Source organism: Oncorhynchus clarkii, chromosome 24 (assembly GCF_045791955.1).
Source record: "Oncorhynchus clarkii lewisi isolate Uvic-CL-2024 chromosome 24, UVic_Ocla_1.0, whole genome shotgun sequence".
Classification (NCBI taxonomy): Eukaryota; Metazoa; Chordata; class Actinopteri; order Salmoniformes; family Salmonidae; genus Oncorhynchus; species Oncorhynchus clarkii.
In genome coordinates this window covers 34,151,194-34,179,049 of record NC_092170.1, presented here as the reverse complement: position 1 = coordinate 34,179,049, position 27,856 = coordinate 34,151,194, and the positions used below count along the sequence as shown (strand labels likewise).

General features: G+C 52.7%; 1 protein-coding gene across 1 annotated transcript in view; it reads left to right on the top strand.

The window, feature by feature from the left end:
- The window catches only part of LOC139382646 (dynein cytoplasmic 2 heavy chain 1), a 263,106-nt gene that overhangs the window by 139,259 nt on the left and 95,991 nt on the right, over window positions 1-27,856 (top strand). Inside the window, exons 62-66 of the mRNA XM_071126737.1 lie at window positions 7,000-7,089; window positions 20,681-20,746; window positions 20,876-20,926; window positions 21,032-21,109; window positions 23,177-23,308. Of these exons, the coding sequence (XP_070982838.1) occupies window positions 7,000-7,089; window positions 20,681-20,746; window positions 20,876-20,926; window positions 21,032-21,109; window positions 23,177-23,308 (417 nt within the window). The remainder of the gene's footprint in view (window positions 1-6,999; window positions 7,090-20,680; window positions 20,747-20,875; window positions 20,927-21,031; window positions 21,110-23,176; window positions 23,309-27,856) is intronic.

Here is a 27,856-nt window from a genome sequence, read left to right as displayed (position 1 = left end):
GAATGGTGAGACTGGAGAGGAGGGGGAATGGAGGGGGATAGGGTGAGACTGGAGAGGAGGGGGGATAGGGTGAGACTGGAGAGGAGGGGGAGTGGAGGGGGGATAGGGCGAGACTGGAGAGGAGGGGGGATAGGGTGAGACTGGAGAGGAGGGGGGATAGGGTGAGACTGGAGAGGAGGGGGAGTGGAGGGGGATAGGGTGAGACTGGAGAGGAGGGGGGATAGGGTGAGACTGGAGAGGAGGGGGAGTGGAGGGGGGATAGGGTGAGACTGTAGAGGAGGGGGAGTGGAGGGGGGATAGGGTGAGACTGGAGAGGAGGGGGGATAGGGTGAGACTGGAGAGGAAGGGTAGTGGAGGGGGGATAGGGTGAGACTGGAGAGGAGGGGGAGTGGAGGGGGGATAGGGTGAGACTGGAGAGGAGGGGGAATGGAGCGGGGATAGGGTGAGACTGGAGTGGAGGGGGGATAGGGTGAGACTGGAGAGGAGGGGGAGTGGAGGGGGGATAGGGTGAGACTGGAGAGGAGGGGGGATAGGGTGAGACTGGAGAGGAGGGGGAGTGGAGGGGGGATAGGGTGAGACTGGAGATGAGGGGGAGTGGAGGGGGATAGGGTGAGACTGGAGAGGAGGGGGAGTGGAGGGGGATAGGGTGAGACTGGAGAGGAGGGGGAATGGTGAGACTGGAGAGGAGGGAGAGTGGAGGGGGGATAGGGTGAGACTGGAGAGGAGGGGGAATGGTGAGACTGGAGAGGAGGGGGAATGGAGGGGGATAGGGTGAGACTGGAGAGGAGGGGGAATGGAGGGGGAATGGTGAGACTGGAGAGGAGGGGGAATGGTGAGACTGGAGAGGACGGGGAATGGAGGGGGATAGGGTGAGACTGGAGAGGAGGGGGAGTGGAGGGGTATAGGGTGAGACTGGAGAGGAGGGGGAATGGAGGGGGAATGGAGAGACTGGAGAGGAGGGGGAATGGTGAGACTGGAGAGGAGGGGGAACGTTGAGACTGGAGAGGAGGGGGAATGGTGAGACTGGAGAGGAGGGGGAATGGTGAGACTGGAGAGGAGGGGGATTGGAGGGGTATAGGGTGAGACTGGAGAGGAGGGGGAGTGGAGGGGTATAGGGTGAGACTGGAGAGGAGGGGGAATGGAGGGGGAATGGAGAGACTGGAGTGGAGGGGGAATGGTGAGACTGGAGAGGAGGGGTAATGGTGAGACTGGAGAGGAGGGGGAATGGTGAGACTGGAGAGGAGGGGGATTGGAGGGGGAGAGGAGGGGGAATGGTGAGACTGGAGAGGAGGGGGAATGGTGAGACTGGAGAGGAGGGGGAATGGAGGGGGATAGGGTGAGACTGGAGAGGAGGGGGGATAGGGTGAGACTGGAGAGGAGGGGGAGTGGAGGGGGGATAGGGCGAGACTGGAGAGGAGGGGGGATAGGGTGAGACTGGAGAGGTGGGGGGATAGGGTGAGACTGGAGAGGAGGGGGAGTGGAGGGGGATAGGGTGAGACTGGAGTGGAGGGGGGATAGGGTGAGACTGGAGAGGAGGGGGGATAGGGTGAGACTGGAGAGGAGGGGGAGTGGAGGGGGGATAGGGTGAGACTGTAGAGGAGGGGGAGTGGAGGGGGGATAGGGTGAGACTGGAGAGGAGGGGGGATAGGGTGAGACTGGAGAGGAAGGGTAGTGGAGGGGGGATAGGGTGAGACTGGAGAGGAGGGGGAGTGGAGGGGGGATAGGGTGAGACTGGAGAGGAGGGGGAATGGAGCGGGGATAGGGTGAGACTGGAGTGGAGGGGGGATAGGGTGAGACTGGAGAGGAGGGGGAGTGGAGGGGGGATAGGGTGAGACTGGAGAGGAGGGGGGATAGGGTGAGACTGGAGAGGAGGGGGAGTGGAGGGGGGATAGGGTGAGACTGGAGAGGAGGGGGAATGGAGGGGGAATGGAGAGACTGGAGAGGAGGGGGAATGGTGAGACTGGAGAGGAGGGGGAATGGTGAGACTGGAGAGGAGGGGGAATGGTGAGACTGGAGAGGAGGGGGATTGGAGGGGGAGAGGAGGGGGAATGGTGAGACTGGAGAGGAGGGGGAATGGAGGGGGATAGGGTGAGACTGGAGAGGAGGGGGGATAGGGTGAGACTGGAGAGGAGGGGGAGTGGAGGGGGATAGGGTGAGACTGGAGAGGAGGGGGAGTGGAGGGGGGATAGGGCGAGACTGGAGAGGAGGGGGGATAGGGTGAGACTGGAGAGGAGGGGGGATAGGGTGAGACTGGAGAGGAGGGGGAGTGGAGGGGGATAGGGTGAGACTGGAGTGGAGGGGGGAAAGGGTGAGACTGGAGAGGAGGGGGGATAGGGTGAGACTGGAGAGGAGGGGGAGTGGAGGGGGGATAGGGTGAGACTGTAGAGGAGGGGGAGTGGAGGGGGGATAGGGTGAGACTGGAGAGGAGGGGGGATAGGGTGAGACTGGAGAAGAAGAGTAGTGGAGGGGGGATAGGGTGAGACTGGAGAGGAGGGGGAGTGGAGGGGGGATAGGGTGAGACTGGAGAGGAGGGGGAATGGAGCGGGGATAGGGTGAGACTGGAGTGGAGGGGGGATAGGGTGAGACTGGAGAGGAGGGGGAGTGGAGGGGGGATAGGGTGAGACTGGAGAGGAGGGGGGATAGGGTGAGACTGGAGAGGAGGGGGAGTGGAGGGGGGATAGGGTGAGACTGGAGAGGAGGGGGAGTGGAGGGGGATAGGGTGAGACTGGAGAGGAGGGGGAGTGGAGGGGGATAGGGTGAGACTGGAGAGGAGGGGGAATGGAGGGGGAATGGTGAGACTGGAGAGGAGGGAGAGTGGAGGGGGGATAGGGTGAGACTGGAGAGGAGGGGGAATGGTGAGACTGGAGAGGAGGGGGAATGGAGGGGGATAGGGTGAGACTGGAGAGGAGGGGGAATGGAGGGGGAATGATGAGACTGGAGAGGAGGGGGAATGGTGAGACTGGAGAGGACGGGGAATGGAGGGGGATAGGGTGAGACTGGAGAGGAGGGGGAGTGGAGGGGTATAGGGTGAGACTGGAGAGGAGGGGGAATGGAGAGACTGGAGAGGAGGGGGAACGGTGAGACTGGAGAGGAGGGGGAACGTTGAGACTGGAGAGGAGGGGGAATGGTGAGACTGGAGAGGAGGGGGAATGGTGAGACTGGAGAGGAGGGGGATTGGAGGGGTATAGGGTGAGACTGGAGAGGAGGGGGAGTGGAGGGGTATAGGGTGAGACTGGAGAGGAGGGGGAATGGAGGGGGAATGGAGAGACTGGAGAGGAGGGGGAATGGTGAGACTGGAGAGGAGGGGGAATGGTGAGACTGGAGAGGAGGGGGAATGGTGAGACTGGAGAGGAGGGGGATTGGAGGGGGATTGGAGGGGGAGAGGAGGGGGAATGGTGAGACTGGAGAGGAGGGGGAATGGTGAGACTGGAGAGGAGGGGGAATGGAGGGGGATAGGGTGAGACTGGAGAGGAGGGGGGATAGGGTGAGACTGGAGAGGAGGGGGAGTGGAGGGGGGATAGGGCGAGACTGGAGAGGAGGGGGAGTGGAGGGGGGATAGGGCGAGACTGGAGAGGAGGGGGGATAGGGTGAGACTGGAGAGGAGGGGGGATAGGGTGAGACTGGAGAGGAGGGGGAATGGAGGGGGATAGGGTGAGACTGGAGAGGAGGGGGAGTGGAGGGGTATAGGGTGAGACTGGAGAGGAGGGGGAATGGAGGGGGAATGGAGAGACTGGAGAGGAGGGGGAATGGTGAGACTGGAGAGGAGGGGGAATGGTGAGACTGGAGAGGAGTGGGAATGGTGAGACTGGAGAGGAGGGGGATTGGAGGGGGATTGGAGGGGGAGAGGAGGGGGAATGGTGAGACTGGAGAGGAGGGGGAATGGTGAGACTGGAGAGGAGGGGGAATGGAGGGGGATAGGGTGAGACTGGAGAGGAGGGGGGATAGGGTGAGACTGGAGAGGAGGGGGAGTGGAGGGGGGATAGGGCGAGACTGGAGAGGAGGGGGGATAGGGTGAGACTGGAGAGGAGGGGGGATAGGGTGAGACTGGAGAGGAGGGGGAGTGGAGGGGGATAGGGTGAGACTGGAGTGGAGGGGGGATAGGGTGAGACTGGAGAGGAGGGGGGATAGGGTGAGACTGGAGAGGAGGGGGAGTGGAGGGGGGATAGGGTGAGACTGTAGAGGAGGGGGAGTGGAGGGGGGATAGGGTGAGACTGGAGAGGAGGGGGGATAGGGTGAGACTGGAGAGGAAGGGTAGTGGAGGGGGGATAGGGTGAGACTGGAGAGGAGGGGGAGTGGAGGGGGGATAGGGTGAGACTGGAGAGGAGGGGGAATGGAGCGGGGATAGGGTGAGACTGGAGTGGAGGGGGGATAGGGTGAGACTGGAGAGGAGGGGGAGTGGAGGGGGGATAGGGTGAGACTGGAGAGGAGGGGGGATAGGGTGAGACTGGAGAGGAGGGGGAGTGGAGGGGGGATAGGGTGAGACTGGAGAGGAGGGGGAGTGGAGGGGGGATAGGGTGAGACTGGAGAGGAGGGGGAATTGAGGGGGGATAGGGTGAGACTGGAGAGGAGGGGGAATGGAGCGGGGATAGGGTGAGACTGGAGAGGAGGGGGAGTGGAGGGGGATAGGGTGAGACTGGAGAGGAGGGGGAGTGGAGGGGGGATAGGGTGAGACTGGAGAGGAGGGGGAATGGTGAGACTGGAGAGGAGGGGGGATAGGGTGAGACTGGAGAGGAGGGGGAATGGTGAGACTGGAGAGGAGGGGGGATAGGGTGAGACTGGAGAGGAGGGGGAGTGGAGGGGGGATAGGGTGAGACTGTAGAGGAGGGGGAATGGTGAGACTGGAGAGGAGGGGGATAGGGTGAGACTGGAGAGGAGGGGGAGTGGAGGGGGGATAGGGTGAGACTGGAGAGGAGGGGGAGTGGAGGGGGGATAGGGTGAGACTGGAGAGGAGGGGGAGTGGAGGGGTGATAGGGTGAGACTGGAGAGGAGGGGGAGTGGAGGGGGGATAGGGTGAGACTGGAGAGGAGGGGGGATAGGGTGAGACTGGAGAGGAAGGGTAGTGGAGGGGGGATAGGGTGAGACTGGAGAGGAGGGGGAGTGGAGGGGGGATAGGGTGAGACTGGAGAGGAGGGGGAATGGAGCGGGGATAGGGTGAGACTGGAGTGGAGGGGGGATAGGGTGAGACTGGAGAGGAGGGGGAGTGGAGGGGGGATAGGGTGAGACTGGAGAGGAGGGGGGATAGGGTGAGACTGGAGAGGAGGGGGAGTGGAGGGGGATAGGGTGAGACTGGAGTGGAGGGGGGATAGGGTGAGACTGGAGAGGAGGGGGAGTGGAGGGGGGATAGGGTGAGACTGGAGAGGAGGGGGAGTGGAGGGGGGATAGGGTGAGACTGGAGAGGAGGGGGAGTGGGGGGGATATGGTGAGACTGGAGAGGAGGGGGAGTGGAGGGGGGATAGGGTGAGACTGGAGAGGAGGGGAGTGGAGGGGGATAGGGTGAGAGAGTTCTGCTAACTATCTTCCATGTTTTTAGCACATATAACTATCACTATTGGCCCATCCTCAACACATCAATATATCACTGTGCTGTGAAGGGTAAATAAATCACAGTGCTGTGAAGGGTACATATATCACACTGCTGTGAAGGGTAAATATATCACAGTGCTGTGAAGGGTAAATATATCACACTGCTGTGAAGGGTAAATAAATCACAGTGCCATGAAGGGTAAATATATCACAGTGCTGTGAAGGGTAAATATATCACAGTGCCATGAAGGATAAATATATCACACTGCTGTGAAGGGTAAATATATCACACTGCTGTGAAGGGTAAATATATCACACTGCTGTGAAGGGTAAATATATCACACTGCTGTGAAGGGTAAATATATCACACTGCTGTGAAGGGTAAATAAATCACAGTGCCATGAAGGGTAAGTAAATCACAGTGCCATGAAGGGTAAATATATCACACTGCTGTGAAGGGTAAATAAATCACACTGCTGTGAAGGGTAAATATATCACAGTGCCATGAAGGGTAAGTAAATCACAGTGCCATGAAGGGTAAATATATCACACTGCTGTGAAGGGTAAATAAATCACACTGCTGTGAAGGGTAAATATATCACACTGCTGTTAAGGGTAAATAAATCACACTGCTGTGAAGGGTAAATAAATCACACTGCTGTGAAGGGTAAATATATCACACTGCTGTGAAGGGTAAATAAATCACACTGCTGTGAAGGGTAAATAAATCACACTACTGTGAAGGGTAAATAAATCACAGTGCTGTGAAGGGTAAATATATCACACTGCTGTGAAGGGTAAATATATCACACTGCTGTGAAGGGTAAATATATCACACTGCTGTGAAGGGTAAATAAATCACAGTGCCATGAAGGGTAAGTAAATCACAGTGCCATGAAGGGTAAATATATCACACTGCTGTGAAGGGTAAATAAATCACACTGCTGTGAATGGTAAATAAATCACACTGCTGTGAAGGGTAAATAAATCGCACTGCTGTGAAGGGTAAATATATCACACTGCTGTGAAGGGTAAATAAATCACACTGCTGTGAAGGGTAAATAAATCACACTGCTGTGAAGGGTAAATATATCACACTGCTGTGAAGGGTAAATAAATCACACTGCTGTGAAGGGTAAATAAATCACACTGCTGTGAAGGGTAAATAAATCACACTGCTGTGAAGGGTAAATAAATCACACTGCTGTGAAGGGTAAATAAATCACACTGCTGTGAAGGGTAAATAAATCACACTGCTGTGAAGGGTAAATATATCACACTGCTGTGAAGGGTAAATAAATCACACTGCTGTGAAGGGTAAATAAATCACACTGCTGTGAAGGGTAAATATATAACAGTGCTGTGAAGGGTAAATATATCACACTGCTGTGAAGGGTAAATATATCACATTGCCATGTGACTCGTTTGTTTTACAATGTAACTGACATCTGTCATCCATCTATCACCCGTCCCCAGGAGGCAGAGACTACGGAGGCCAGGATAGCAGCCCTGGAGGCCAGTCTGAAGAGCATGGTGTACGACTACGTCTGCCGCTCACTCTTCAAGGTCAGAACACACACATGCATACACTGGAGTCAAGGACAGGCGATGTACAGAATAAGGTGTCTGCTGGCAGGACAGACGTGTGTGTGTGTGTCACAGGAGGTTGGTGGCACCTTAATTGAGGAGGACGGGCTTGTGGTAATGACTGGAGTGGAATCAGTGGAATGGTTTCAAATACATCAAACACATGGCTTCCATGTGTTTGATGCCATTCCATCGCGCCGTTCCAAGACATTAGTATGAGCCGTCCTCCCCTCACCAGCCTCCGTGTGTGTGTGTGTGTGTGTGTGTGTGTGTGTGTCAGTCAATAGATATGGCTGGAGGACAGACAGTATCTGCATTAACCTCTCAGCTCAGTCCATCTGCTGCCGTCCTCACATTAACATAGATGAAACACTGGATTACATTAACATGAGGCTACGCTGTTCCTCTGTCGAGAGAGAGAGAGAGCAGCTAGCTAGCTATGGCTAAGGTGATATCGGTTGGTTTGACAGGTTCCAGGTGTTGCTGCTGTCAGTGTGTCAGTCTCTCGCTTTCTTTTTCTCACTCCCTTCCCTTCTGTCACTGGATCGGCAGTCCACACGCACACACAGATAATGAAATAGTATCATAAAGGGGAGTTTAAGTTACCTATAATAACAGGCTTCCTCTGGTCAAGTAGTAATCTCTGGTGAATCACACCTGAAAAACTTAGTCTGATTAATCAGGACTGGTGCTAGAGGACACTGGACCTCTGAAATGCCAGTGTGTGTGTGTGTGGAGAGCAGCAGCACTCTGCATGAGCATCACGTCGGAGCAGAGGGAATGCTGGGTAACGGCGGAGTGGAAAGGTCAGGCTTTGAGATGAGACGCTCTGAAGTTTTCCTTTTGTTCTCCAACACACACACAAACCCACAGCCACACACTCCATATATCCTATCAGAGACACACACACACACACACACACACACACACACACACACAAACCCACAGCCACACACTCCATATATCCTATCAGAGACACACACAAACCCACAGCCACACACTCCATATATCCTATCAGAGACACACACACACACAAACCCACAGCCACACACACCATATATCCTATCAGAGACACACACACACACACACACACACAAACACACACACACAAACCCACAGCCACACACTCCATATATCCTATCAGAGAGACACACACACACACACACAAACCCACAGCCACACACTCCATATATCCTATCAGAGACACACACACACAAACACAAACCCACAGCCACACACTCCATATATCCTATCAGAGACACACACACACACAAACCCACAGCCACACACTCCATATATCCTATCAGAGACACACACACACACAAACCCACAGCCACACACTCCATATATCCTATCAGAGACACACACAAACCCACAGCCACACACTCCATATATCCTATCAGAGACACACACACACACAAACCCACAGCCACACACTCCATATATCCTACCAGAGACACAAGAGTAAACAAAAGAGGTGTGTGTTTGAGTTTTTATTGGAGTTCTGAATACTTAATCTCCTCTGAGAGAAAGAAATGAGGCAAAAGTACTTACATTTAGAATGCTTAGCAGGACAGGAAATGATCTAATTCATGCACTTATCAAGAGAACATCCCTACTGCTTCTGATCTGGAGAACTCACTAAACACGCATGCTTTATTTGTACATTATGTCTGAGTGTTGGTGCTTTCCCCTGGCTATCTGTAAATTAAAGGGTGGGAGATCACAATTGTCAGTATTCAATGTCCATCGATGTCTGAGTACGTTGGGAGATGAATGGTTTCGAATGGGGATGGCTTCTGCCTCTGGTTTAAAAGGTTGCATGTTGGTATCAGCAATAGAAAGTTATTTTTCATGTTTTAGTTTCCCACATCTTAACCCTTCGGAATGAATGCTTAACTTTAAGAATTCGTAAATAATGCCTAAAGGTAACCTTAAACACTTTTGAAATTTGTCATTTGAGAGACAGGGATGAACATCTAATTGTGACGTGAGACTATGAGAGTTTGGAGAGAAAGCCGTCCCCCGGCCATAGTTTGAGTGACAGTTCCATTTGAGGCAGAGTCTTCCCAGATCACCTCTAACTCAACACAGCCACAAGGCCGCTCCCGAATCACTACCTCTCAGCCCAGCAACACAGACAACTCCACAGAGAACTATGTGTGTGTGTGTGTCTTACCTGTGTGTCTGTAGAGACTCAGTCCCTCTCTGTTTTAGTTCACACAGAGACAGAGTCCCACCAGGTAAGCAGTGTGCGTCCGTTCTCTCTCAATCTTTATTTAAACACGACAGCACAGATGACAGGCGACAGCTCTGACACACCCATCCTACGTCATGTGACAAGGATAGTGAAGTTTTACTGGAAAGATCCCCACAGACAAAACCTCCAAGGTCACACCACAAAATGGAATGGAAATAACAGACTTTACTTTCACTGAATACTGAATAAGGCACATGCAGTAGTGGTGTGTGGGTAAAATCACTGGGGAAGGCTCCCCAAAGCCATATTACAACCTACAGTATGTGTTGTGATAATTGCGTTGTTTGCGCTATAACCTGTTAAATACGATGTCTTGACACGTTGATATATAGGCCTAAGGCCTAGACAATAAGAAGACACAGTGGCATAATAAATTCAACCACACCTTTGTTTCATCACAAAACCGGATAGCAACCTCTGTCCGTTGAAGTCCACAAAGCATACAGCATGTCCAGTAACAGTTACATGACCTACAGCATGGTCAAGCAAGTTAATGTTTCTGACATTTTCAGACCACTAAACAACTATTGATTTAGATCCACAGAATTACCACAAGTTGCATCCATTAAGGAAAGGGCCAAATTTACCTAGCTGGCTAGCTAGCCACCGGAAGACAACAACACAATGAGATGCAACAATTCAAGTGTATCTGTCAATGACATATATGCTCTCAATGGGATTTGATAGGAGTGAAGCCAAATCCAAGCTGGCTTCTGTTGACACTTTTTTTTGTGTGCTGGGACCATTCAGTTATACTCACTCAGTTTAACGCAACAACTGATTTAGATTGTTTGTTGTTGTCAAGGAAGGCCAGATGCCCGCTGGCTGTTGGGCTATCTGGGGTAGTCACTGTGGGGCTATCTGGGGTAGTCACTGTGGGGCTATCTGGGGTAGTCACTGTGGGGCTATCTGGGGTAGTCACTGTGGGGCTATCTGGGGTAGTCACTGTGGGGCTATCTGGGGTAGTCACTGTGGGGCTATCTGGGGTAGTCACTGTGGGGCTATCTGGGGTAGTCACTGTGGGCTAGTCATTGTGGGGTAGTCACTGTGGGCTAGTCATTGTGGGGTAGTCACTGTGGGCTAGTCATTGTGGGGTAGTCACTGTGGGCTAGTCAAAGTGGGGTAGTCACTGTGGGGTAGTCACTGTGGGGTAGTCACTGTGGGCTAGTCACTGTGGAGTAGTCACTGTGGGGTAGTCACTGTGGGCTAGTCACTGTGGGGTAGTCACTGTGGGGTAGTCACTGTGGGGTAGTCACTGTGGGGTAGTCACTGTGGGGTTATCTGGGGTAGTCACTGTGGGCTAGTCACTGTGGGGTTATCTGGGGTTGTCACTGGGGTAGTCACTGTGGGGTTATCTGGGGTTAGTCACTGTGGGGTAGTCACTGTGGGGTTGTCACTGTGGGGTTATCTGGGGTAGTCACTGTGGGCTAGTCACTGGGGTTATCTGGGGTTGTCACTGGGGTAGTCACTGTGGGGTTATCTGGGGTAGTCACTGTGGGGTAGTCACTGTGGGGTTATCTGGGGTAGTCACTGTGGGGCTATCTGGGGTAGTCACTGTGGAGCTATCTGGGGTAGTCACTGTGGGGCTATCTGGGGTAGTCACTGCGGGGCTATCTGGGGTAGTCACTGCGGGGCTATCTGGGGTAGTCACTGCGGGGCTATCTGGGGTAGTCACTGCGGGGCTATCTGGGGTAGTCACTGCGGGGCTATCTGGGGTAGTCACTGCGGGGCTATCTGGGGTAGTCGCTGTGGGGCTATCTGGGGTAGTCACTAAGGGGCTATCTGGGGTAGTCACTGTGGGGCTATCTGGGGTAGTCACTGTGGGGCTATCTGGGGCAGTCACTGTGGGGCTATCTGGGGCAGTCACTGTGGGGCTATCTGGGGCAGTCACTGTGGGGCTATCTGGGGTAGTCACTGTGGGGCAGTCACTGTGGGGCAGTCACCGTGGGGCTATCTGGGGCATAGCACCGTGGGGCTATCTGGGGCATAGCACCGTGGGGCTATCTGGGGCATAGCACCGTGGGGCTATCTGGGGCATAGCACCGTGGGGCTATCTGGGGCATAGCACCGTGGGGCTATCTGGGGCATAGCACCGTGGGGCTATCTGGGGCATAGCACCGTGGGGCTATCTGGGGCATAGCACCGTGGGGCTATCTGGGGCATAGCACCGTGGGGCTATCTGGGGTTGGTGTAGGACATTGTATAGAACACTCAGCATTAGACCACTTAAAGGAAAACTCCAACGTGTTATTTTGGTATTTGTTTCATTAGTCCATTGTTGAAATTGTCCCACAATGTTTTGCTTGTCATCAATCAAGATATGTAAATACAGAATTCATCATATGAAGCAAAACATGTTGGGACTATGTCTACATTCGACTAATGAAGATTGTTTTTGGGTGGCGTTTTCCTTTAATTAGAGAGTGCATTGAGCTTTCACTCTTAATTGGATCCAGGTGCGCGTGCGCTTGTGTGTGTTTTGGTTTTACTTTCCAGAAGTCCTCACAAGGATAGTAAAACAAGGAAAATTCGGACAAGTGTGGACATTTTGCCAGTCACCACAAAGAAAATAGCTATTTCAGGCTTAAGTGTTTGGTTTAGGGTTACAATTATTGTTAGGGTTAGGATAGTAAAACAAACATGAGTGTTTGTATAATAATTATAATAGTAATAATAGTTTGGTGGGTGCTTATTGGAAATGTGTTTTTTGCATATCCCTCTTTCCCTGGGACTCTCTCGGAGAGTGGAGGCACAGTCAGGGTCTGCCATTATCAGCAGCGACCCTGGAGCAGTTAGGGTTAAGGGCACATCAACAGATATTTCACCTTGTTCGCTCAGGGATTAGAATTGTCAACCTTTCGGTGACTGGCCCAACGCTGTGTGTTTGTGTTTGTTGCCTCCACTCTGCTGTGGTTGTGTGGTCATAGAGTGTGTGTCTATCTGACACTGTGACCCTGCCAGGTAAAGTGGGTGAATTAATTGGTTATATATGTTGTGTCTCTTTGATAAAATGTGCTGTAAATGTTGTAGGGATGGAGTGGTTGAGGCTATGAAAGGTCATGTTGGTGGTACAGTTGAGCTGATGTGTATCTATGTTCCAGATAAAGCTGTGAGGGCTTACAGCTAATATCTGATGTATGGTCATCATGCTAAGTGTTGTGGTTCATCTGATGAGTCAGTGTTGATACTAATACTGATGGGTCAGATAGGGCTGAGCCTCAGTATAGAAGCTGTTACTGAATAATTCATCCTCAGCTCAGAAAAAAACCTGCGTTAGCAGTCCTAGCACTCCGTGTGTGTGTGTCTGCCATATAAATGTGTCTAAGCAGATTGCGAGGAATAGGATAGAGAGTGTGTGTGTGTGTGTGTGTTCAACAGGGTAGATAAATTAGAGATAGCAGGTGTGTGTGTGTGTGTGTGTGTGTGTGTGTGTGTGTGTGTGTGTGTGTGTGTGTGTGTGTGTGTGTGTGTGTGGCGACAGAAAAAGAGATAAATGTGAGAGTCCAGGTGGGTTTAGCTGGTGAGAATAAATGAATCCTTTGGGCTCCAAACCGCCATGCTCCAGAATCTATCAGTGGGCTGTGTGTCATAAACGGCCCACCCTCAGCATTTATTAGCTGAGGGAATAGGGGATCCAATCTCTGTCTGTCTCTATCTGTCTCTCTCTCTCTCTTCGTCTCTCTCTGTCTGTCTCTCTCTCTGTCTCCGTCTCTCTCTGTCTCCCCCACATTCATTACAAAGGACTTTATTGGCATGGGAAACATGCAGCGTCTCCGTCTCTCTCTGTCTCCCCCACATTCATTACAAAGGACTTTATTGGCATGGGAAACATGCAGCGTCTCCGTCTCTCTCTGTCTCCCCCGACATTCATTACAAAGGACTTTATTGGCATGGGAAACATGCAGCGTCTCCGTCTCTCTCTGTCTCCCCCCACATTCATTACAAAGGACTTTATTGGCATGGGAAACATGCAGCGTCTCCGTCTCTCTCTGTCTGTCTCTCTCTGTCTCCGTCTCTCTCTCTCCCCCCCATTCATTACAAAGGACTTTATTGGCATGGGAAACATGCAGCGTCTCCGTCTCTCTCTGTCTCCCCCCACATTCATTACAAAGGACTTTATTGGCATGGGAAACATGCAGCGTCTCCGTCTCTCTCTGTCTGTCTCTCTCTGTCTCCGTCTCACTCTCCCCCACATTCATTACAAAGGACTTTATTGGCATGGGAAACATGCAGCGTCTCCGTCTCTCTCTGTCTCCCCCCCATTCATTACAAAGGACTTTATTGGCATGGGAAACATGCAGCGTCTCCGTCTCTCTCTCTCCCCCCACATTCATTACAAAGGACTTTATTGGCATGGGAAACATGCAGCGTCTCCGTCTCTCTCTCTCCCCCCACATTCATTACAAAGGACTTTATTGGCATGGGAAACATGCAGCGTCTCCGAATCCCTCTGTCTCCCCCACATTCATTACAAAGGACTTTATTGGCATGGGAAACATGCAGCGTCTCCGTCTCTCTCTGTCTCCCCCACATTCATTACAAAGGACTTTATTGGCATGGGAAACATGCAGCGTCTCCGTCTCTCTCTGTGTCTCTCTGTCTGTCTCTCTCTGTCTCCGTCTCTCTCTCTCCCCCCCATTCATTACAAAGGACTTTATTGGCATGGGAAACATGCAGCGTCTCCATCTCTCTCTCTCCCCCCACATTCATTACAAAGGACTTTATTGGCATGGGAAACATGCAGCGTCTCCGTCTCTCTCTCTCCCCCCACATTCATTACAAAGGACTTTATTGGCATGGGAAACATGCAGCGTCTCCGTCTCTCTCTGTCTCCCCCACATTCATTACAAAGGACTTTATTGGCATGGGAAACATGCAGCGTCTCTGTCTCTCTCTGTCTCCCCCACATTCATTACAAAGGACTTTATTGGCATGGGAAACATGCAGCGTCTCCGTCTCTCTCTGTGTCTCTCTCTGTCTCTCTCTGTCTCCGTCTCTCTCTCTCCCCCCCATTCATTACAAAGGACTTTATTGGCATGGGAAACATGCAGCGTCTCCGTCTCTCTCTGTCTCCCCCCCCATTCATTACAAAGGACTTTATTGGCATGGGAAACATGCAGCGTCTCCGTCTCTCTCTCTCCCCCCACATTCATTACAAAGGACTTTATTGGCATGGGAAACATGCAGCGTCTCCGTCTCTCTCTGTCTCCCCCCACATTCATTACAAAGGACTTTATTGGCATGGGAAACATGCAGCGTCTCCGTCTCTCTCTGTCTCCCCCACATTCATTACAAAGGACTTTATTGGCATGGGAAACATGCAGCGTCTCCGTCTCTCTCTGTCTCCCCCACATTCATTACAAAGGACTTTATTGGCATGGGAAACATGCAGCGTCTCCGTCTCTCTCTGTCTGTCTCTCTCTCTCTCTGTCTCCGTCTCTCTCTGTCTGTCTCTCTCTCTCTCTGTCTCCGTCTCTCTCTGTCTCCCCCCCATTCATTACAAAGGACTTTATTGGCATGGGAAACATGCAGCGTCTCCGTCTCTCTCTGTCTCCCCCACATTCATTACAAAGGACTTTATTGGCATTAGAAACATGTAGCGTCTCCGTCTCTCTCTCTCCCCCACATTCATTACAAAGGACTTTATTGGCATGGGAAACATGCAGCGTCTCCGTCTCTCTCTGTCTCCCCCCACATTCATTACAAAATACTTTATTGGCATGGGAAACATGCAGCGTCTCCGTCTCTCTCTGTCTCCCCCACATTCATTACAAAGGACTTTATTGGCATGGGAAACATGCAGCGTCTCCGTCTCTCTCTCTCCCCCCACATTCATTACAAAGGACTTTATTGGCATGGGAAACATGCAACGTCTCCGTCTCTCTCTCTCCCCCCACATTCATTACAAAGGACTTTATTGGCATGGGAAACATGCAGCGTCTCCGACGGGTATTCAGACACTTTGACGTTTTCCACAAGCCAAAAATGTATTTCTATAAGTATTCAGCCCCTTTGCTATGAGAAAGAGCTCAGGTGCATCCAGTTTCCATTAATCATCATTGATGTTTCTACAACTTGATTGGAGGCCACCTGTGGTAAATTATATTGATTGGACATGATTTGGAAAGGCACACAACTTTCTATATAAGGTTCCCCAGTTGACAGTGTATGTCAGAGTGAAAACCAAGCCATGAGGTCGAAGGAATTGTCCGTAGTGCTCAGAAACAAGATTGTGTCGAGGCACAGATCTGGGGAAGTGTACCAGAAAATGACTGCAGCATTGAAGGTCCCCTAGAACACAGTGGCCTCCATCATTCTTAAATGGAAGAAGTTTGTAACGACCAAAACTTTTCCTAGAGCTGGCTGTCCGGCCAAACTGAGCAATCAGGGGAGAAGGGCCTTGGTCAGGGAGGTTACCAAGAACCCGATGGTCGCTCTGACAGAGCTCTAGAGTTCCTCTGTGGAGATGGTTGTCCTTCTGGAAGGTTCTCCCGTCTCTGCAGCACTCCACCAATCAGGCCTTTATGGTAGAGTGGCCAGACAGAAGCCACTCCTCAGTAAAAGGCACATGACAGCCCGCTAAATACTCTAACCATGAGAAACAAGATTCTCTGATCTGATGAAACCAAGATTCACCTCTTTGGACTGAATGCAAAGCGTCACGTCTGGAGGAAACTTGACGCTATCTTTACGGTGAAGCATGGTGGTGGCAGCATCCTGCTATGGGGGTGTTTTTCAGAGGTAGGGACTGGGAGACTAGTCAGGATCAAGGCAAAGATGGTGTAGTCACTGTGGGTTTATCTGGTGTAGTCACTGTGGGGTTATCTGGGGCAGTCACTGTGGGGCTATCTGGGGCAGTCACTGTGGGGCTATCTGGGGCAGTCACTGTGGGGCTATCTGGGGCAGTCACTGTGGGGCTATCTGGGGCAGTCACTGTGGGGCGGTCACTGTGGGGCTATCTGGGGCGGTCACTGTGGGGCTATCTGGGGCGGTCACTGTGGGGCTATCTGGGGCGGTCACTGTGGGGCTATCTGGGGCGGTCACTGTGGGGCTATCTGGGGCGGTCACTGTGGGGCGGTCACTGTGGGGCGGTCACTGTGGGGCGGTCACTGTGGGGCAGTCACTGTGGGGCAGTCACTGTGGGGCAGTCACTGTGGGGCAGTCACTCTGGGGCAGTCACTTTGGGGCAGTCACTGTGGGGTTGGTGTAGGACATTGTATAGAACACTCAGCAGTAGACCACTTAAAGAAAAACTCCAAAATGTTATTTTGGTATTGCCAAAAGGCACCTAAATACTCTGACCATGAGAAACAAGATTCTCTGGTCTGATGAAACCAAGATTCAACTCTTTGGACTGAATGCAAAGATGAACGGAGCAAAGTACAAAGGAGATCCTTTATGAAAACCTCCTCCAGAGTGCTCAGGACCTCAGACTGGGGTCGAAGGTTCAACTTCCAACAGGACAACGACCCTAAGCACACAGCCAACCCAATACAGGAGAGGCTTCAGGACAAGTCTCAGAATATCCTAGAGTGGCCCAACCAGAGCCCGGACTTGAACCCTATTGAACATCTCTGGAGAGACCTGAAAACAGCTGTGCAGGATCTGCAGAGAAGAATGGGAGAAACTCCCCAAATATACATGTGCCAAGCTTGTAGTGTCATACCCAAGAAGACTCAAGGCTGTAATCGCTGCCAAAAGTGCTTCAACAACGTTGTGTCTTTACTATCATTAACTGAAGACTAATCGTTTTTATCAAAGATTCTCTGTAATTAAGTATTACGCGATTAGACTGATTAATTATGTAACCGTAATTACTAGGAAGTCGGGGGACCAAGGAAAAATATTTTGATTACAAAGTTATCATTTCCTAAAATATCTTTTCAGATATTTTATCTGATCAATTAGTCTTTGAATTAATGAATCATTTACTTTACCTCACTTTAGTCTCATTCCAAACGTCGTAAATTGTTGTAAATTGTTGGTTATCTGCACAAACCCAGTCTTCACTATGAGTCATCCATACATCAATTGTCTTAAATCATTTATTTATTACTAAGTCATTCACAGAAATGCATAATTATCTGGGGTAAGTTACTTAAAAATCATACAATGTGATTTTCTGGATTTTTGTTTTAGATTCCGTCTCTCACAGTTGAAGTGTACCTATGATAAAAAATGACAGACCTCTACATGCTTTGTAAGTAGGAAACACTGCCGATTTGGCAGGTTATCAAATACTTGTTCTCCCCACTGTATGTCTTGTTTCCTGAATTGTGTCACATATTAGGGAAGATGCCGGACTTGAGGATAATGCTGAAGAGTTTAAGAATAGCCTATTTGAATTTGTGGTCTGTGTATTTTATCACTTCATTTAGGATACCATCAACACCACAGTCCTTTTTGGGTCGAAGGGTTTGTATTTTGTCCTGTGGCTCAGGTAGTTGGAGTATCAAGTGGGTTAAGGTAGTCTTTAATAGCTGAGTAAATGATCATGTATGCTGAACAGAAATATAAACGCAACATGCAACAATTTCAAAGATGACTGACCAATCAGAACGAGTTTTTCCCCACAAAATGGGGACAGAAATACTCCTCAGTTTCATCAGCTGTCCGGGTGGCTTGCCTCATCATCCTGCAGGTGAAGAAGCCAGATGTGAGGTCCTGGGCTGGATGTGAGGTCCTGGGCTGGATGTGAGGTCCTGGGCTGGATGTGAGGTCCTGTGCTGGGTGTGAGGTCCTGTGCTGGGTGTGAGGTCCTGTGCTGGGTGTGAGGTCCTGTGCTGGGTGTGAGGTCCTGTGCTGGGTGTGAGGTCCTGTGCTGGGTGTGAGGTCCTGTGCTGGGTGTGAGGTCCTGTGCTGGGTGTGAGGTCCTGTGCTGGGTGTGAGGTCCTGGGCTGGGTGTGAGGTCCTGGGCTGGGTGTGAGGTCCTGGGCTGGATGTGAGGTCCTGGCGTGGTTACAGCTAGGTCCTGGGCTGGGTGTGAGGTCCTGGGCTGGGTGTGAGGTCCTGGGCTGGGTGTGAGGTCCTGGGCTGGATGTGAGGTCCTGGGCTGGCGTGGTTACAGCTAGGTCCTGGGCTGGGTGTGAGGTCCTGGGCTGGGTGTGAGGTCCTGGGCTAGGTGTGAGGTCCGGGGCTGGATGTGAGGTCCTGGGCTGGATGTGAGGTCCTGGGCTGGATGTGAGGTCCTGGGCTGGCGTGGTTACAGCTAGGTCCTGGGCTGGGTGTGAGGTCCTGGGCTGGGTGTGAGGTCCTGGGCTGGCGTGGTTACAGCTAGGTCCTGGGCTGGGTGTGAGGTCCTGGGCTGGGTGTGAGGTCCTGGGCTGGGTGTGAGGTCCTGGGCTGGGTGTGAGGTCCTGGGCTGGGTGTGAGGTCCTGGGCTGGGTGTGAGGTCCTGGGCTGGATGTGAGGTCATGGGCTGGCGTGGTTACAGCTAGGTCCTGGGCTGGGTGTGAGGTCCTGGGCTGGGTGTGAGGTCCTGGGCTGGGTGTGAGGTCCTGGGCTGGGTGTGAGGTCCTGGGCTGGGTGTGAGGTCCTGGGCTGGGTGTGAGGTCCTGGGCTGGGTGTGAGGTCCTGGGCTGGATGTGAGCTTTGCACACTCTTGGCATTCTCTCAACCAACTTCACCTGGAATGCTTTCCCATCAGTCTTGAAGGAGTTCCCACATATGCTGAGCACTTGTTGGCTGCTTTTCCTTCATTCTGTGGTCCGACTCATCCCAAATCATCTCAATTAGCTTGACGGCGGGGGATTGTGGAGGCCAGGTTATCTGATGCAGCACTCCATCACACTCCTTCTTGGTAAAATAGCCCTTACACAGCCTGGAGTTTTGTTGTGTCATTGTCCTGTTGAAAAACAAATTATAGTCCTACTAAGCCCAAACCAGATGGTATGGCGTGTCGCTGCAGAATGCTGTGGTAGCCATGCTGGTTAAGTGCTCCTTGAATTCTAAATAAATCACAGACAGTGTCACCAGCATTCAGCTATTCGAAGGTGGGCAAAGGCTGTCCAGGGTGGAGTGGTGGTTAGATGTTAGGTTTTGCGGCACAGTCACAGGAAATGCGTACATTAATTCGCTGTATGGTGGCAGGGTGGAAGTATTTTCGGTGGTAGCAGGGTGAAAATAACCACTCATGAGTTGGGGAAAGTGGAAGAAGTTTTTTCAATCACTCCCTTGAGTGCAGTGGCCACCCTGTCCTGCTGTGCTCTCAGCTCATTTGGGCCTGTGGGCTGTTCTGCTGGCCTCTATGCGGGGGTGGCCAGCTCTCTCATGGGTTGTTCTGTCACACATCATCTTTCTCACCTTCTCCTCTATTGCTCTCACCTTATCCTGCCGCTGGGCCTCCTCCTTCTGCTCCTGCTCTTTCTCCTGTTGAAGTTGTCTCACTACAGTCCAGAGTGCAGACACGTCTCTCACCCTCCAGCTCTCCAGGTCTGTTGGGGGGGGAGGTGTTGTTGTGCTGGGTCTGGTTGGGGGGTGTTGTTGTGCTGGGTCTGGTTTTGCTGAGTCTGGTTGTGCTGGACTGTTGTGGTTGTGCGGGTGTTGTTGCCTGGGGCAGGTTGAGGGGGTGTTGTTGTCTGGGTCTGGTTGAGGGGGTGGTGTTGTCTGGTTGAGGGGGTGTTGTTGTCTGGGTCTAGTGTGGGGGGTTATTGTTGTCTGGGTCTAGTTTGAGTGGGTGTTGTTGTGCTGGACTGTTGTCTGGGTCTAGTTGAGGGATGTTGTTGTCTGGGTCTGGTTGGGGAGGTGTTGTTGTCTGGGTCTGGTTGGGGAGGTGTTGTTGTCTGGGTCTGGTTGAGGGGGTGTTGTGCTGGACTGTTGTCTGGGTCTGGTTGAGGGAGTGTTGTTGTGCTGGACTGTTGTCTGGGGAAAAGTCTAAGTTTCTCTAACTCAAAATCTATCTTTTTGTAAAAACATGCTGAAAAATTCAAGCGCTCATCTGCTCATGACCTGTCTCTCTCTCTGACCTGTCTCTCTCTGACTTCTCTCTCTCTCTCTGACCTGTCTCTCTCTCTCTCTGACTTGTCTCTCTCTCTCTGACTCCTCTCTCTCTCTCTGACTCCTCTCTCTCTCTCTGACACGTCTCTCTCTCTCTGACTCATCTCTCTTCTCTCTTTCTGACTCGTCTCTGTCGCTCTCCTCCCCCCCTCTTTCTCTGACTCTTGTTTCTCTCACTCTCTCCCCCCTCCCTCCCTCTCTCTTTCTCTCACTCTCTCTCTGACTCCTCTCTCTCTCTGACTCCTTTCTCTCTCTCTGACTCTTATTTCTCTCTCTCCCCCTCCCTCCCCCTCTCTCTCTGTTCTTCCCCTGCAGGCTGACCAGCTGATGTTTGCCATGCACTTTGTCAGAGGGATGCACCCAGACCTCTTCCAAGAGAATGTAAGTTATAACCATTCATAACATGATCATTATCAGACATAGGCTTTTCCTCTTCAGTCAGGAAGTCCTGTCCATCTGACATCATCTCCTATTCATCTTAATGCTGTTGTCTCTCTGCTTCCACGACAGGAGTGGGACGCCTTCACTGGCCTTGTAGTAGGGGATATGGTGAGAAAGGCGGTACGTACAACAGTGTGTGTGTGTTCCAAACACACACTCTCTCTGTCTCATTCACCTCATCTCTCTTATCACTGTTGAACTGATCTTCTATTTTTCCACCTACAGGATACCCAGAAATCTTTGCAGGAGCAGATTCCTTCCTGGATCGATCAAGAGAGACTTGGAGCTGTAGCCATGTTCAAGGTTCGTATAACTGTTCTAGGTTCGTACACTGAGTATACAAAACACCTTCCTAATATTGAGTTGCACCCCCTTTTCCCTCAGAACTTCCTCAGTTTGTCGGGGCATGGACTCTACAAGGGGTTTCTAAGCATTCCACAGGGATGCTGGCCCATGTTGATGCCAATGCTTCCCACAGTTGTGTCAAGTTGACTGATGTCCTTTGGGTGGTGGACCATTCTTATTACACACAGGAAACTGTTGAGCGTCAAAAACCCAGCAGCGTTGCAGTTCTTGACACAAACCGGTGTGCCTACTACCATACTCTGTTCAAAGGCACTTAAATATTTTGTCTTGCCCATTGACCCTCTGAATGACACACATACACAATCCATGTCTCGATTGTTTCAAGGCTTAAAAATCCTTCTTTAACCGGTCTCCTCCCCTTCATCTACACTGATTGAAGAGGATTTAACAAGTAACATCAATAAGGGGTCATAGCTTTCACCTGGATTCACCTGGTCAATCTGTCATGGAAAGTGTTCTTAATGTTTTGTATAGTCAGTGTATATAAACTCAAAAAAAGAAACGTCTGTGTTTAACTGTGTTTATTTTCAGCAAACATGTGTAAATATTTGTTTAAAACATAACAAGATTCAACAACTGAGACATAAACTGAACAAGTTCCACAGACATGTGACCAACAGAAATTGAATAATGTGTCCCTGAACAAAGAGGGGGTCAAAGTCAGAAGTAACAGTCAGTATCTGGTGTGGCCACCAGCTGCATTAAGTACTGCAGTGCATCTCCTCCTCATTGGACTGCACCAGATTTGCCAGTTCTTGCTGTGTGATGTTACCCCACTCTTCCATCAAGGCACCTGCAAGTTCCCAGACATTTCTGGGGGGAATGGCCCTAGCCCTCACCCTCCGATCCAACAGGTCCCAGACCTGCTCAGTGTGATTGAGATCCGGGCTCTTCGCTGGCCATGGCAGAACACTGACATTCCTGTTTTGAAGGAAATCACGCACAAAACGAGCAGTATGGCTGGTGGCATTGTCATGCTGGAAGGTCATGTCAGGATAAGCCGGCAGGAAGGGTACGCACAGCATTGAGATTGCCTGCAGTGACAACAAGCTCAGTCCGATGATGCTGTGACACACCGCCCCAGACCATGACAGACCCTCCACCTCCAAATCAATCCCGCTCCAGGGTACATACAGTCCTCGGTGTAACGCTCATTCCTTCGATGATAAATGTGAATCCGACCATCACCCCTGGTGAGACAAAACCTCAACTCGTCAGTGAAGAGCACTTTCTGACAGTCCTGTCTGGTCCAGCGACGGTGGGTTTGTGCCTATAGGCGACGTTGTTGCCGGTGATGTCTGGTGAGGACCTGCCTTACAACAGACCTACAAGCCCTCAGTCCAGCCTATTGCGGACAGTCTGAGCACTGATGGAGGCATTGTGTGTTCCTGGTGTAACTCGAGCAGTTGTTGCCATCCTGTACCTGTCCTGCAGGTGTGATGTTCAGATGCACCGATCCTGTGCAGGTGTTGTTACACGTGGTCTGCGACTTTGAGGACGATCAGCTGTCTGTCTTGTCTCCGTGTAGCGCTGTCTTCAACGTCTCATAGAACTGCCCTGGCCACATCTGCAGTCCTCATGCCTCCTTGCAGCATGCCGAAGGCACGTTCACGCAGATGAGCAGGGACCCTGGGCATATTTCTTTTGGTGTTTTTCAGAGTCAGTAGAAAGGCCTCTTTAGTGTCCTAAGTGTTCATAACTGTGACATTAACTGCCTACCGTCTGTAAGCTGTTAGTGTCTTAATGACCGTTCCACAGGTGCATGTTCATTAATTGAACAAGCATGAGGCACAGTGTTTATGCCTTTTACATTGAAGATCTGTGAAGTTATTTGGATTTTTACTAATTATCTTTGAAAGACAGGGTCCTGAAAAGAGGGACGTTTCTTTTTTTGCTGAGTTTACCATGTTCAAGGTTTGTATACATACATTCACACTGTGAAAGGAGACTCTCTTTGGCTTTTTAGCTTTGTCCTTTCCTCTTTTCTCCACTCTTCTGATGTAGAGTACATTCCCAGGCCTGTACCAGTCTCTGTGTCTGAGTGACTCTGATCTTTGGCTCTCCTTCTCACGGAGCTCCAACTGTGAACAAGAAGTTCCGCCCTCCATCGCCAAGAAGATCAAACCGTTCCAGCAGGTTAGGTGTCAATCACTCATTAACATGAGTAAATCCTTGTGGTTCTGATACATAATCAATTGTCCTTTATGTTTAGTTATTTACAGGATAAGATCTCTTTACAGTGCTCCCAGATTGAGGCATTTCCTACTCCCTCTTCATTTTGCCGTCTCCTCTTCTCCCGTCTCCCCTCTCCTCCCGTCTCCTCTTTCCTCTCCTCTTCTCCCCTTTCCTCTGCTCCCGTCTCCCCTCTCCTCTCCTCCCGTCTCCCCTCTTCTCCCCTCTCCTCTTTCCTCTCCTCTTCTCCCCTTTCCTCTGCTCCCGTCTCCCCTCTCCTCCCGTCTCCTCTTTCCTCTCCTCTCCTCTTCTCCCGTCTCCTCTGCTCCCGTCTCCCCTCTCCTCCCGTCTCCCCTCTTCTCCCCTCTCCTCTTTCCTCTCCTCTTCTCCCCTTTCCTCTGCTCCCGTCTCCCCTCTCCTCCCGTCTCCTCTTTCCTCTCCTCTTCTCCCGTCTCCTCTTCTCCCGTCTCCCCTCTCCTCTTCTCACGTCTCCCCTCTCCTCTTCTCCCCTCTCCTCTTCTCCCGTCTCCTCTTCTCCCGTCTCCCCTCTCCTCCCGTCTCCTCTTTCCTCTCCTCTCCTCTGCTCCCGTCTCCTCTGCTCCCGTCTCCCCTCTCCTCCCGTCTCCTCTTCTCCCGTCTCCCCTCTCCTGTCTCCCCTCTCCTCTTCTCACGTCTCCCCTCTCCTCTTCTCACGTCTCCCCTCCTCTTCTCCCCTCTCCTCTTCTCCCCTCTCTTCTTCTCCCCTCTCCTCTTCTCCCGTCTCCCCTCTCCTCTTCTCCCCTCTCCTCTTCTCCCCTCTCCTCTTCCCCCTCTCCTCTTCTCCCCTCTCCTCTTCTCCCCTCTCCTCTTCTCACGTCTCCCCTCTCCTCTTCTCCCCTCTCCTCTTCTCCCCTCTCCTCTTCTCCCCTCTCCTCTTCTCCCGTCTCCTCTTCTCCCGTCTCCCCTCTCCTCTTCTCCCCTCTCCTCTTCTCCCCTCTCCTCTTCTCCCCTCTCCCCTCTCCTCTTCTCCCCTCTCCTCTTCTCACGTCTCCCCTCTCCTCTTCTCTCCTCTTCTCACGTCTCCCCTCTCCTCTTCTCCCCTCTCCTCTTCTCCCCTCTCCTCTTCTCCCCTCTCCTCTTCTCACGTTTCCTCTTCTCACGTTTCCTCTTCTCACGTCTCCTCTTCTCCCGTCTCCTCTCCTCTTCTCCCGTCTCCTCTCCTCTTCTCCCGTCTCCTCTCCTCTTCTCCCGTCTCCTCTCCTCTTCTCCCGTCTCCTCTCCTCTTCTCCCCTCTCCTCTCCTCTTCTCCCGTCTCCTCTTCCCCTGTCTCCTCTTCTCCCGTCTCCTCTCCTCTTCTCCCCTCTCCTCTCCTCTTCTCACGTCTCCTCTTCTCCCGTCTCCTCTTCTCCCGTCTCCTCTTCTCTCCTCTCCTCTTCTCCCGTCTCCTCTTCTCCCGTCTCCCCTCTCCTCTCCTCTCCTCTCCTCTTCTCCCCTCTCCTCTCCTCTTCTCCCGTCTCCCCTCTCCTCTTGTCACGTCTCCCCTCTCCTCTTCTCCCGTCTCCTCTTCTCCCGTCTCCCCTCTCCTCTTCTCACGTCTCCCCTCTCCTCTTCTCCCCTCTCCTCTCCTCTCCTCTTCTCCCGTCTCCTCTTCTCCCCTCTCCTCTTCCCCCCTCTCCTCTTCTCCCCTCTCCTCTTCTCCCCTCTCCTCTTCTCCCCTCTCCTCTTCTCCCCTCTCCTCTTCTCACGTCTCCCCTCTCCTCTTCTCACGTCTCCCCTCTCCACTTCTCCCCTCTCCTCTTCTCACGTCTCCCCTCTCCTCTTCTCCCCTCTCCTCTTCTCACGTCTCCCCTCTCCTCTTCTCACGTCTCCCCTCTCCTCTTCTCCCCTCTCCTCTTCTCCCCTCTCCTCTTCCCCCCTCTCCTCTTCTCCCCTCTCCTCTTCTCCCGTCTCCCTCCCTCTCCCCTCTCCGTCTCCCCTCTCCTCTTCTCCCCTCTCCTCTTCTCCCCTCTCCTCTTCTCCCCTCTCCTCTTCTCACGTCTCCCCTCTCCTCTTCTCACGTCTCCCCTCTCCACTTCTCCCCTCTCCTCTTCTCACGTCTCCCCTCTCCTCTTCTCCCCTCTCCTCTTCTCACGTCTCCCCTCTCCTCTTCTCACGTCTCCCCTCTCCTCTTCTCCCCTCTCCTCTTCTCCCCTCTCCTCTTCCCCCCTCTCCTCTTCTCCCCTCTCCTCTTCTCCCGTCTCCTCTTCTCCCGTCTCCCCTCTCCTCTTCTCCCCTCTCCTCTTCTCCCCTCTCCTCTTCTCACGTCTCCCCTCTCCTCTTCTCTCCTCTTCTCACGTCTCCCCTCTCCTCTTCTCCCCTCTCCTCTTCTCCCGTCTCCCCTCTCCTCTTCTCCCCTCTCCTCTTCTCACGTCTCCTCTTCTCCCGTCTCCTCTTCTCCCGTCTCCTCTCCTCTTCTCCCGTCTCCTCTCCTCTTCTCCCCTCTCCTCTCCTCTTCTCCCGTCTCCTCTTCTCCCGTCTCCTCTCCTCTTCTCCCCTCTCCTCTCCTCTTCTCACGTCTCCTCTTCTCCCGTCTCCTCTTCTCCCGTCTCCTCTCCTCTTCTCCCGTCTCCTCTCCTCTTCTCCCGTCTCCCCTCTCCTCTCCTCTTCTCCCCTCTCCTCTCCTCTTCTCCCGTCTCCCCTCTCCTCTTCTCACGTCTCCCCTCTCCTCTTCTCCCCTCTCCTCTCCCTCTCCCCCTCTCCTCCCCTCTCCTCTTCTCTCCTCTTCTCCCCTCTCCTCTTTCCTCTCCTCTCCTCTTCTCCCCATTTCCTCTGCTCCCGTCTCCCCTCTCCTCTCCCCTCTCCTCTTTCCCCTCTCCTCTCCTCTCCTCTTCTCCCCCCCTGCTTTCCTCTGCTCCCGTCTCCCCCGTCTCCCCTCTCCTCCCGTCTCCCCTCTTCTCCCCTCTCCTCTTTCCTCTCCTCTTCTCCCCTTTCCTCTGCTCCCGTCTCCCCTCTCCTCCCGTCTCCTCTTTCCTCTCCTCTCCTCTTCTCCCGTCTCCTCTTCTCCCGTCTCCCCTCTCCTCTTCTCACGTCTCCCCTCTCCTCTTCTCCCCTCTCCTCTTCTCCCGTCCCCTCTCCTCCCGTCTCCTCTTTCCTCTCCTCTCCTCTGCTCCCGTCTCCTCCCGTCTCCCCTCTCCTCCCGTCTCCTCTTCTCCCGTCTCCCCTCTCCTCTTCTCACGTCTCCCCTCTCCTCTTCTCACGTCTCCCCTCCTCTTCTCCCCTCTCCTCTTCTCCCCTCTCTTCTTCTCCCCTCTCCTCTTCTCCCGTCTCCTCTTCTCCCGTCTCCCCTCTCCTCTTCTCCCCTCTCCTCTTCTCCCCTCTCCTCTTCTCCCCTCTCCTCTTCTCCCGTCTCCCCTTTCCTCTTCTCCCCTCTCCTCTTCTCCCCTCTCCTCTTCTCACGTCTCCCCTCTCCTCTTCTCCCCTCTCCTCTTCTCACGTCTCCCCTCTCCTCTTCTCTCCTCTTCTCACGTCTCCCCTCTCCTCTTCTCCCCTCTCCTCTTCTCCCCTCTCCTCTTCTCACGTCTCCTCTTCTCACGTCTCCTCTTCTCCCGTCTCCTCTCCTCTTCTCCCGTCTCCTCTCCTCTTCTCCCCTCTCCTCTCCTCTTCTCCCGTCTCCTCTTCTCCCGTCTCCTCTCCTCTTCTCCCCTCTCCTCTCCTCTTCTCACGTCTCCTCTTCTCCCGTCTCCTCTTCTCCCGTCTCCTCTTCTCCCCTCTCCTCTCCTCTTCTCCCGTCTCCTCTTCTCCCGTCTCCCCTCTCCTCTCCTCTCCTCTTCTCCCCTCTCCTCTCCTCTTCTCCCGTCTCCCCTCTCCTCTTCTCACGTCTCCCCTCTCCTCTTCTCCCGTCTCCTCTTCTCCCGTCTCCCCTCTCCTCTTCTCACGTCTCCCCTCTCCTCCCCTCTCCTCTTCTCCCGTCTCCTCTTCTCCCCTCTCCTCTTCCCCCCTCTCCTCTTCTCCCCTCTCCTCTTCTCACGTCTCCCCTCTCCTCTTCTCACGTCTCCCCTCTCCACTTCTCCCCTCTCCTCTTCTCACGTCTCCCCTCTCCTCTTCTCCCCTCTCCTCTTCTCACGTCTCCCCTCTCCTCTTCTCACGTCTCCCCTCTCCTCTTCTCCCCTCTCCTCTTCTACCGTCTCCTCTTCTCCCGTCTCCCCTCTCCTCTTCTCCCCTCTCCTCTTCTCCCCTCTCCTCTTCTCCCGTCTCCTCTTCTCCCGTCTCCCCTCTCCTCTTCTCCCCTCTCCTCTTCTCACGTCTCCCCTCTCCTCTTCTCCCCTCTCCTCTTCTCCCGTCTCCCCTCTCCTCTTCTCACGTCTCCTCTTCTCCCGTCTCCTCTTCTCCCGTCTCCTCTCCTCTTCTCCCGTCTCCTCTTCTCCCGTCTCCTCTTCTCCCGTCTCCTCTCCTCTTCTCCCGTCTCCTCTCCTCTCCTCTTCTCCCGTCTCCTCTTCTCCCGTCTCCTCTTCTCCCGTCTCCTCTCCTCTTCTCCCCTCTCCTCTCCTCTTCTCA